The sequence below is a fragment of the Coptis chinensis genome, chromosome 4 (genome assembly GCF_015680905.1).
Source record: "Coptis chinensis isolate HL-2020 chromosome 4, ASM1568090v1, whole genome shotgun sequence".
NCBI classification, from domain to species: Eukaryota; Viridiplantae; Streptophyta; class Magnoliopsida; order Ranunculales; family Ranunculaceae; genus Coptis; species Coptis chinensis.
In genome coordinates, this window is record NC_141459.1 from 35846481 (window position 1) to 35858950 (window position 12470).

General features: G+C 38.1%; 1 protein-coding gene across 1 annotated transcript; it reads right to left on the minus strand.

The window, feature by feature from the left end:
• Nucleotides 1–256: 256 nt before the first annotated feature.
• LOC147503340 (uncharacterized) lies at nucleotides 257–712 on the minus strand. Its single transcript, XM_086604798.1, has one exon. It carries the CDS (start codon nucleotides 710–712, stop codon nucleotides 257–259), a length of 456 nt encoding a protein of 151 aa, XP_086460924.1.
• Nucleotides 713–12470: the final 11758 nt, after the last annotated feature.

Below are 12470 nucleotides of genomic sequence, written 5' to 3' on the forward strand. Positions count from 1 at the left end.
ATCACTCAATAAACATTCAGATGAAGCTTTTTGGCTAGATTCTCACAGGATATGGAATTTAATTGTTCTAACCTTGGCTTCGGAAACGCACTGCTATATACAAACAAATGTTGATGCATGCAATTCATGAAAAGATACATAAACTATTGTACTTTTTTTTTGCTTAAAGGTAATTGATTAATTAATAAAATAGGAAGTTACAAAATTTTCTAACTGTACAAGTATAGTTGATCCTCACCAAGTGTCATTTTTCTTTCTAATTAACAAATCTAAAATAAGTGAGATCTGTATTTTCTACTCTCAAAAACTCTAACCTCACATCCCACCACCTATGTATACCAGCAGGCAGTGTCGCCGCATACTTTGACATGCAATATGTAGCAAAGTTAACTTCTCGCCAAGTGTGAGTGATGTTTATCCATGAAGCCTCTCTTTTTAGCTGCTTCCAAGTGTCCTTCATTGACCAATGAACCTTGTTGTACTGAAAAGCTTGAGCCATAGCCTTCGAGTCTGTCTCTACCCAGATGGATGTCCATCCCAGCTCCAGTGCCTTTTTGATTCTTTCCAAAATTTCCCCTACCTCTGCCATGTTATTTGTTGTGATTTCGAGCCATCCAGCTGCAACTCCCAGAACTTTGCTCGTTTTGTCTCTAAATGTGTTACCCCACCCTGATCTTCCTAGATTCCCAATTGAGCAACCATTTGTGTTCATTTTCAGGATATTCTCTGGTGGCAGTAGCTAATAGCATTCAATTACCTTATGCAAGCCCCGAAGCTTGTGTTTTAGTCGTAGTCTTTGCAGGAGCATCATATCTTGCGTGTTGTTATTCATGTGCCCCTTCAATTTACTATGGGTGATAAGTGCTCAAAAAGTGCAATTTAACCCTCGATTATGCCTCTTGTTTAGCCATCTTAGTGGACTAATAGTGCTTGTAAGTTGTGTTTTATGATTCTACAGGTGAAAGAGAGAGTTTTGTGGAATATTAGAGAAAAAGGGGTAAAACTGAGCAATTCAAAGCATTAAGGATCACATGGGAAGCCCGTGGACAATTATGGAGAAGGCCAAGGAATTGAAGCTATTAAAGATGCAACTTGGACCAATTTTAAAGCCTATTTGAAAGCCCAAGGCCAAAGAATTCGTTGCTTGGACCAAAGCCCGCAAAAGAGGATAGAAGGATAAAGCAAAAGAGACAAAATAGACTTCCGCATTTGGGACGCATGGATCGCGCGTCCAGACGCATTGCTCGCGTCTAAGACGCATGGATCTCAGTTTTGGAGACAAAGTTGGATTGTGAAAGAAGTTGATTTGTATTAGGAAACAAATGGCAGTTTGGAATGCTTCTAGAACTCATTGTAACCCCTATAAATAGAGGACCTAAGTGCCTCATATAATTTGCCAATTCACTTATACTCTTGTCTCCAGAACTTGAGGCAAAGAGAGATTAATAATAAAAGATTCGGTTTTAACTTGTCGAGTCTTAATAAGTTAGTCTTTCTAGTCTTATGTTATTCGACTCTTTTTCTTCTCGTTCTTCGTGTTCTTCCTTCTTTATGGAAGGCTAATCTTCTCCTTCAAGGGAGGAGATGAAGTCAGTGCTTAAGATTTAATGATTCTTCTGGTTCATGATGTTCTTCAATCAGGTTAGTTCTTTATGTTTTTAGTTATTAGTTCCATTGCCCAGACCAGGGGATGGAAGTATAGATTAAGGTTTTTATTTATTGCAATCGAATATCATGCTAGTTTAGGGTTTTATTTATTGCAATTGAATATTTGCTACTGACATGCTTTTATTTATTGTAATTGAATATAATGCTAGAATAGGATTTTATTTATTGTAATTGAATATTATACTATTATTCTCTACTTTTCTTTTAGTTGTGTAGTGTTTTAGAGTAAGGGAAGTATTCCTTGTGTTTGCCTTAGATGGTGATTCATTGAATAGCTGCCTAAGCTCACATAAAAGAAAAAAATATATTAATAGCATAAACATAGGAACAACCTTAAGTAGAGTTAATCGTTAACGATGTTTCATCCAAAACGGCATCGGCACTCGCTCGATTGCCTAATTGTAGTCTACTTGTGAGAACAGCCATAAAGCAAAAGGTCACTGATCAAAAGTATCGGTGGAGTCTAATCTCTTGAATTCCCTCTCTTATAAATTCTCAATAGTTTAGTTAGTTTAGTTTAGTTTAGCATTAGAATCTACAATCTCTACAATCATAGTTTTTAATCCCTCAAACCCCTTTTCCAATCCTGTCCTTCATATAAACATACACTTAAAAGTGGAACGATACCTTACTCATCCTTTACTTATTGAGGGATAATTAGGCTTTGATACGCTTCTATTTTGTTCAATGACCATCATCTATCTACATCATCCATATACCATCCAATAAACACACAAAAGAAGGTGTACTTGAGAAATGAATTTTGAAAATTAGTTTTCAAAAAACCAAAAATATTTTTGTTTCTATATCAGCAGTATGAGAAAAATGAATTTGAATGATGAGTCTGGGATATATATTATATACTGCTTAGTGTTGAGTTTGATAGATAGTTGATATTATTGATTTCATTATCGCTTAGACTATTTATTATGCTCGGACATAGTTCTTGTTGATAGAATTCTTTATCAAGGAACCACCATAGTACTTGGTCAGTTTTGTGTACTTTTGCTAGAAGAGAGATTTAACCCCTAGTAAACTAGAAGTAGATTTTTTTGGACTTAGCCCATGAGACTTGAGCTTTATACCCATTCTTTGGAGAGTCTTACAAAAAATCCAAGTCTTACTGACTCAACATCTTTCAGTTCTTTATGTCGTTGTAATATAGTCTCATTATTCGTTGATTTGGTTAATCACGAAGTGACATCAACTGGGGAGATAGCCATTAGGTCTTGTAGTCTATTCGAAATAGAGTATCATACTGATAAGTCAAGTAGTGAACCTATTCAGCCTTTATCCCACCTAGTAGGACCATCATGTTAAACCTTTTTGAGCCTTACAATAAGCCATTTTCTTTCATAAAACCCTTTACCCTTTACCCAACTCTAGACAAGGAGTATAGCCAAAATCTTTATCAGCCATACCCATATGTTTCTGAGAATACGAGAGGCACAAAGAGGAAGAAATATCACAAAAGGAAGATTACAAGGAAATACGAGAGAGATACAATGAAGACCATCATTCTGTTCTAAGTGAAAGAAGCTAGTGGAAAGCAAGCATATCCAGTACTAATCAAGGATATACCACTGAGCTAAAAAAAAAAAGAATTTGAACAGAATAGATGGAAAAGCTAAGACAAATGATGAATTTTCTCTGCAATAAAGAAAGAAGCAAAACCCTTAGTATTTTAGAAACAACCTTTGAATCCTTTTTACCTTTCCTTCATAAACCAATACCCAAGCCAAGTTACAACCCATGACTTATCACTACAGTATGGTACGAAGTCTAGAATAGGTGAGAGGATGCTAAAGTGAAGGACCCGACACTTCATATGTGATTGACATTCTTTCCATGAGACTACTGTCATCTAGAAGTTCGTTTTTCAAGGTAGTATGTGGGATGTTCATATTCATTATTCTTTTCCCCACATACATGAGGTAAAATAGTAGACCATCTTCTGAGAGATTCTTTTCTGAGAGTATGACCGGTGAGGGCTGAAAGTCAAGATTATCTATCTAAAGGTAAGCTAGGGATTCCATTTCTTGGATAGGAGAGTATAGGAGATTGACTGAGTACACACATAAGCCTTGATTGAGAATTTTGTCAATTTTTACTATCTCCCATCATAATCTATGAGTCTTTGCAGCAATGTAGTTAGTAATGGAGACCGTCTGTTTGAGTAAGCACTAAGTGGGTAAGGAATTTCTCTCTCTGAAAAATACTATCATTATTGAACATGCTATTAATTGATTTTGTGGGTATATCACCTGAAAACCCTCACAAGACTATAACTCGTCCTTTTTGGGGAACTTAAAGGTTTAAAGTCTTGTTGCATATGGTAAATGCAATCGCGATGCCTGCGAAAATGAGTTAGGATTTTATTTTTGTTATTAGGATGTGATTTTGATCACTTATCTATTTTTTTATCTTATTTGCTAAGAGACTAGCAAAAGCCTATTTGGGAGTTGTGATAAGTGCTATGGGCTTTTACCATTTCTCTTCTGATTTCCTGACAAATGAAATTGAAATTCGTTGCCTTTTCATCATAGATTACCTGATTCCTATTTTTCCATATGCTGACTAAGCAAGTGATGCGTGCCGCTATCCACATGTCCAGCACCAGTGAACTGAAGTGTTTACTTTGTTGTAAAATATTGTTTGTTTCATGAGGAATCCTTGTCAGACTAAAAAGATTGGCAAGGTATTTCCAAGCTCTCACTGCTATTCCACAATGAAACAACAAGTGGGTTTGTGTTTCTTCATTTCTCTTGCATACTCCGCATCTGGATGCGAGCTTAATCTTCATTTTTTTCTTTCATTCTATCATCAGTATGCATTGCACCATGAAAAATATTCCATCCTATTCCTTTAACTTTCGGTGAAGCAAGGGAGCTCCATAGAAATTTTGGCCATACCTTTTTTTGTGATTTGCTTCTGATATCTTCATAAGCCCCAACCACTGTGAAGTTTCCCATATGGATGAAATCCATATTCGTCTATCTTCTATTGATGGCCTTGGCTACTACAGTATGTCGATGTCAATGCCTACTCTTTCTAGGATTTGTAACATTGAGTTGTTAAAAGTCCATTGGTTGCCTTGTATGTAGCTTTCTAGCTTGTCTTTGAGCCTGATGACCTCTTTTATTTCTGCCTTGAAATGGTCACAGATTGGTTTTGTCAAGGACCAGTTGTCCCTCCAAATGCTTATGGAGTTTCCCTTACCTATGACCCATCCTTGGTGCGGTACCATTTGTTTGATTGCCCATTTGATTCCTATCCAAACTGTGGAAGTTTTGTACTCTGACCAACCTCTGACTCTGTTGGTGTACTTAGCCTTTATAAAATTTGCCCAATCCGAATCCTCATTTAAAAGTGCCCATGCCAACTTCATAAGCATTACCAAATTGATATCCTTCAGCTTCTTGAGACCCTGCCCTCCTTCCTCTGGTTGCTTGCAAGTCTTTTCCCATGAAATTGTGGTAGCTTTCTTGGTTGATGGATCCCCAGTTCATATAAAATTCCTGATGATTGCCTCCCCTTCTTTTATGACAGGCTGCGACCACTTATAAATCGCCATATTGTGCACTGGGATGCTATTAAGTACATGTTTTGCCAAGACCACCCTTCCTTGGAACGATAGCATGTGTCCAACCCATCATGCAGCTTTCTTCCTTATTTTATCCACTAGCATAGCCAAAACTGCTTTGGTAGGCTTTCCCATAAAGAGTGGGACTCCCAGATATTTCTCCAGTAATTCTCCTTCTTTCATATTCAGAATTTCAATGAGCTTTGTCTTCTTTCTTTCTGTCATAGGGCTCAGAAAGATCTTACACTTTTCTTTGTTGAAGAATTGTCTCGAGGCTGCCTGATACCTGTTAAGAAGCTTAACAAGATTTTTAATACCTCTCAAATTGGCATTACAAAAAAGGAATAAGTTATCAGCAAACATGAGGTGAGAAGGGCTAGAATATTTTGAGTTTAGTATCATGTGCTTCAACTTTCTTTCCTTTACCAAGTTATGTATGCCTCTACTAAAGCAATCCTATGCTAGTGCAAAAAGTAGAAGAGATAGCGGATCTCCTTGCCTCAGCCCTCTCTGTGCTTCAAAGAAACCAATTGGCCCCCTATTCAACATGATAGACATAGAGTTACTTGAAGTAGTTGCTTGCACCCATTGAATCCATCTATTCCCAAACCCAAGTCTTCTCATAACCGCCCAGAGAAACTGCCAATCTATGGTGTCAAAAGCCTGAGATATGTCAAGCTATATTCCAATGCTACCCCCATGTCGAGTTATCTTGAGATCATTGACAAGTTCTGATGCTAGAACAATTGCTTGTTGTGAATTCCTGTGTGCAATGAACCCATACTGTTCCTTTGAGACTATTCTCTCTGCAATAGGCCCCAACCTTGTGGCCATGATTTTGGTGATGACTTTGAAGGCAAAATTTGATAGGCATATCGGCCTATATTTGGTGAGTTACTGTGCTTCCTGCTCTTTATGTACCAGAACTAGGAAGCTGGAATTGAACCCTTTGGGCAACCTTGCATTAAAGAAGTATAGGATTGATCTAGTCAAATCATGTCCCACAATAGCCCAATAGTGCTAGAAGAAGAAGCCGTTAAATCCGTCTGGTCCCGGAGAGTTGTATTTTTTAAGTCCAAACACTGCTTTTCTTATCTCTTCTTTATCTTTCATCTGACATAACATATTATTATCATCCTCCTCGACCATTTCTGGCATCATACTTATCAGTTCCTCATTCGGATCATGTACCACATTGCTAAATTTCTCTTTATAGTGATTCACCATGTAGTTTCCAATGTCCTTCTGATTTCGTATCATGATTCGCTCATTGTTTCTCATTTCCATAATCATACTTTTGCTCTTTTTCAGATTTACTAGAGCATGAAAGAACTTAGTACTTCTATCCATATCTTCATCCTAGTGAGTTTTTGACTTTTGTTTCCAAAAGCTCTGTTTTTTATGTAAAAGTTCTTCTACTATTGACTCCTATTCCATCACTTCCAGTGTAATCCTTTCATTATCTCCATCTTGCTCAAACAAACTTTGCAATTGCTCAAGTTTCCTGGCTTCATCTTCCAACTTGTATTTGATGTTACCAAACACCATTTTGTTCCACTGCATTAGTTTCCTTTTGAGAAGCTTCAGTTTTTGCCTAAGAACAAATATTGAGTTTCCTTCCATTTCTACATTCCAACTGTCTGCCACTTCCTTCATGAAATCTGGATGCAAAGCCCACATGTTAAAGAATCGAAAAGGAACATTCTGTGGCCTTGGTACAGTCTTAACTCCTCTAATGAGAGGCGAGTGATCTGAGAAAATCATGAGCCCCACTTTGTAGTTCCAACCTGCATGGTTGTTAGCCCACTCTGCGTTGAAGAAAACTTTGTCCTGTTTCCCCAAAATCTTAAACCTTCCTACCTGTTTATTCCACCAAGTAAATCTATACCCAGTTTCAGGTGCTTCCATAAGTAAATTTGAGTGGACTGCGTTCCTGAAGTCTTCCATGGCAGCGTTAGTTGGTCCTAATCCTCCTTTCTTTTCTGTAATGCTAAGATAAGCATTAAAGTCTCCCACTACAAACCAAGGTCTACTGAGAGAGTTCAAAATAGCCAATTCCTCCTATAGTGCACGCATATATGTATATAGGGAATTTGCATGCACTATGGTGATAACACTTCCCTACATATCCACTGTTAGCTGTTGGCATGAGTAGTGGACCATTTCTGGTGAGGGTAGTTTCTTCCTCCATAGAAGCCATAGATTTGGAACTTTATTGTTGTTTTTATTGAAATGAAATGTAGTGCTCATTCCCATTGATTACAGTTAACCAAGTGGGATGTCATTCGGAGATATCTGAGGCTCAGCAATGCCTATGAAGTCAGGTTTCTCCTTCTCCACTAGCTTAGCTAACCTCTGTTGGGACTTGTGGTTTCCAATTCCTCTGATGTTCCAGTATAGGCTCCTCATTGAGAAACTATTCACCTTTATTCAGTTAAGTGATAAATCACTTATTTAAGGGCCCAGCACCAACTTTGGCTCTGGTAGTCGGTGGTGTTGTACTTTGTAATTGCCATTAAGGCTTCTGAGGCTTGTATCCACTATAAGGAGGTGCTTCTTTTGGCCTTGTTTATGCTTCGTCATCTGTCTCATCAGCCCATCTATCCTTTTGAGATGAATCTCTGTGTTTGCTATTTTCTTATTTTTCTTGTTTCTTGTCTCTTTGTACCAGCATTTGAAGTACCATTTATGGTTCCCCAAAGTCATCTTTTCCTTGTAGGTTTACATGTTCCACCTGCTGGCCTTGTGTAGTAATATTCTCATGTACTACTATCTGTTCTTGACATTGTGTTATCTCATGGGCTGCCATCTGGTATTCTTCTTCTGTTAAGTCCTCTGCAGGGGCCTCTCCCCCTTGTTTTGCATCTACATAGTGCACTTCCTCCTCTGTGTTATCATTTTTCTCACTAGTGCTCTCCACGCGCAATTGGTTTTAGCCTTTGATCAGCCAAAACTATTACTTTGACTATCTCATATGTGCCTGTTTCTATTTCATCCCCATTTATATCCTCTTCTTCTACAAGAACACCAAAACTATTTTTCTCCACCAACACAGGCGCCGCTACTGTTTGAGGCTGCCATTACTTACTGCTTTCCTTAGTGTTGTTTCTGTTCCTTTTCTTTTTTTCTCTTGTTGACCCCTTCCTCTATTTGAGGTGGTGGAGTAGTGTCTACTACCACCTCTTTATCCTTATTCTGCATTGATATAACACTTTTTAACTTCCTACATTCCGTGACAAGGTGTCCAACTAACTTGCAATGATTACACATTTTAGGAAGTTTTCCCACCTCCACTGTTTGCCAGAATTAGACTTTCTTGGTTCTCACATAAATTTGATCAGGCATTGGCTTTGACAAATCCACATCCACCATGATGTTGGCGTAATACCCATATTCCCTGTTCAAGGTTTTCTCATCAATGAACATAGGATATCCAACCCTTCTTGCTATGGACAAAAATGATTCTTTCTACCAAAACTCTTGGTCCAACCCTGGCAGACGAATCCAGACAAGAGCATGAGAGGGGTTGTGGCTTTCTGGATTAAAGTTTAGGCTCTAGGGGCTTAATCTAAGAAGTGCATTCCTAAAGTCCCAAGTCCCGTGCGACCAAATTCTATTTAGATCCTCATCACTGGATAATCGAATAAAGAGATAGCCCTTTCCAATTGGAGTGATTATCCATTCACCAGAGACGCTCAATTTCTCCTTTGCAAGCTCTCTAACTTTTTCAATTGGCACTTTGAACAAATTGATACGCCAAATTAAGTAGCGTTTGTAGTAATTTAAACCCCTTTCATATGCTTGCTCTGGGATTGTAATTAGTGGGAAATCTCCCATTTGATCGGGCTCTAGCAGTTCATTCAGTTCCACTTGTTGCTGAACTGCGTGCTTTGCTATTTCCGCATATGAGGGCCCTTGAGTGGGAGCCTTTGCGGTTGTAGTTCTATTCCCAGCAGGATTTTCCATTTCATAAAGATCCATTATTGTGTGCTTCCTCTTCTGAACTCTCATTGTCTGCGATGGAGGATTTTACCAGAAGAGGAAATAAACATGAAGCTACCAACGGATAAGTTTTTTCTACCAACTATTTTTAACTATAGCAGGAAATAAAAGCTAAGGAAAGGGCACCGGATCACTAATGCAACTTAAGTAATATCACTACAAGTCACACTAAAATTGGTCCCCATTGTTGCAAGATGAATGCAACTATTGAGAAACTATTGTTCGTATATTAGTCTAAGTACGAAGAACGAATCCTTACTCTATTGCTATAATGAGACTTCTAAACTTTTTATTCATTATATAGAAAAGGAAACAAGACTTTTTAATACTAAACAAAAAAATATTTTTGGTCTTTTTTTCAAAAAAAATTTTAGAAAGGAAGAAATATACTATTATATCTATTATATAGAAAATGTCTAGTTTTGCAAAATATTACTATACCACCCCCCAAATAGAACTATGCTTTGTCTTAAAAGTATGTAGAGATAAGGAAAGAGATTACCATAGAAATATGAACAAAAACGGCGATACACCTGTATTCTGTTCTTCATGATGAAAATACGCCACCCCCAAATAAATTTGGGGTGTAGGTTGTTTGATATAGAACAAGAAATACATGGTTTATTATACTAGAGATAACTATTCTATTAATATTATGAAATCTTTTTGAGGTTTTGTATTTTTGAAAACTTGCATGGAAGAAAAATGGAAAAATTTGGCATGATGTATCTGTTTGACCTTCTACTCATAAACCAAACTCCATAAGAAAACAACTAAAACAAACATATATAATATTAATCATATAATTAAACTTATACTAAACGTCATAATAAAGAAAAATAGAACAACAACAAAACATAAACTATCTATATGAACATTATGGAGCTGCCTACTCAGAATCTGTGCGTGACTCGTCTCGGCATCTAGAAGATCCTTCTCCTTGATGACGTCGAGTCCTAGCATGTCTATCACTATGCCGGAGCGCATCTCTAATGCTCTGTAGTGTTCTAGTGACACTGTGCTAAAATTGTCGCTGCTCCTGCTGGAAGGACCACTGCTCCTCTCTGAGGGTATGTTGTTCCGCTCTGATGGTCTGCTGTTCCGCTATGATGTTTCCCTGAGTTTTCCATAGCTGGTGGAGGTACGAATGCATAATCCTCTGGCCTCCATAGAGGAAGTGAATTCCATCCATGGGCTGAGTGAACTGTCGAGTGGCATCTTTAGTGAAGTAATCCACTTTCTCAGTCGGGCGTGCTTGCTCAGCAGCTCTGGCAGCAGGTGGAAGCCATAATTTATGGATGCAGTGGGCATAGATAGGACCTGTGGTAGCGTCTTTGACCTCCACTAGGGCGTCAATGGCCTTGAACCTCCAGTGTTGCATGATCCTGGTGACTAGCACTGGTAGAGGAGCGGTGGACTTCTTGGGTTTACAGAGTTGCTCCCAAATGAAGGTGACGATGCAGAAGCTGTTCTTCTGCTCTTAAAGAACCAAAGAATATGGAGCATCGCCTTATCGATATCAGAAGGCTTGGCTGAGCCTAGCAGGTTGTAGGATGTCCATTGAGATATTGCCAACTGATTCCTTCGAAGTGAACTTTGAAACGCGCAGTGAGACTTAGGGTTTTCACCCCCTCGAGAAGAGTCTCTACCATCATCACATCAATGGTCTTGTTGTCTGGGGACTGCTCCATCTGAACATAAGCTTTTAGAGGAATCCCCAAAACTCTACTCACCACCTTCTTGGTGAGCTCAAGCGAGCGACCATCCTTGACAATCATGATGCAATCATCCTCCCCTCTAAGCATGCAATTATAAAACTCGAGCCTTGAAGTGCATTTCAAATAGATTGGAATTTAAGAGATTTTGAAAATTTTGCTCTGGCACGATTTTAAGAACTCGAGCCATTTAGAGTAGGGATTGAGAAAATTGGGGTTTTTAGTTGGATTGGGGGTTGAAAATGGAGTAGGTTGTGAAAAAAATCAGGTGGTGGTGTGTATGGGTGAACGGGCGGTCACGAGCTAGTGTGGGCGGCTAGGGTTGGGGATTTTTGTGAGGAAGAAGATGAATGTAGGCGGTCGCATGGGCTAATTAGATTTGATGAGGCACGCGCCTTTTAAGTGAAAATGAATTTTTGGCCCAAGCCCAAATAAAATCAGAAAATTCCGATCTTGTCCTCAATGCCTTGCCAACTTCAAGAGCCGATCCGCACTTTGTTACTCATCCGATCTTAACCCGTGAGATACCAAAACGATCAGCATCGAAAATGCAACGTAACTATATAGGGTACAATCACATCCAACAGTGGATAAAAACAGATGAGGGAAAGAAACAAAAAGGAATTGTAGGGAAATATGTACAGATATCAGAAGGAAAAAATTTAATTACTTTTTTTGGGTTTTTAAATGAGTTTGACTGAAACTTAAAAAGGTGGGTCGTTTTAAGTCAGATCCCCAAGAATTGAAAGTTTTTGAAAACTTGAGTCAATCCCAACCAGATGGTTGGATTACTCTCTTAGACCGAGCGTAATGCACTGGAGGATAACACGTGTAGAATTTATAAACAGAATTATTATGAGATTGAAGACTGGGGCAAGTTGGTGTTTGACAGTTCAAGCACCAGCCTTCTCTCATAGCTCGTCTCTTACGTGCGTATGAACTCTTACCTAAACCAGGAATGATTTTCAGTATATGTGTTCATATCTTCAGTTGTAGTTCTCTACAAAGTGCATGCACACGATCATTGAAACTTATTCATCTAGTCTTGCTAGGTGGAGGGTTTTTGTTCGCTACAGAAGACATTTTTGAAAGTTTTTGAAAGAGGGATTGAGAAGGGGAAAAGATTTTAAACGAAAAGGGAAAGATTTTTAAGAAAGGAAAATTTTGAAAATTTTGTACAAGTTTGAGTCTTTTAATGTCAGATTCTTGAGATAAAATAGAAAGGTGGAGGCAAAAGATAGAATTAAATAGAGAATAGTATCACTTTGGGTTACTCTATTTGTTTAATTCTCGTTTGGAGACGCCTCGTCCTTTTTTTTTTAAATCCAGTTGGTTTTCTCAATCAAAATATATATCTAACCATATAGAGATTTTGACAAGAAGATAATATTATACGTGAATCTGGTATCATTTTGGTTACTCCAGGGCATATAACTTTCTTTTTTATATCATCTAGTTTTGAAAATTATGGAGAGATGTTTTAAGAAAGTCATACTCAAAAG

Coding starts and splice junctions, on each gene's coding strand:
- LOC147503340 (XM_086604798.1), bottom strand. CDS start 712: ATGAACACAAATGGTTGCTCAATTGGGAATCTAGGAAGATCAGGGTGG.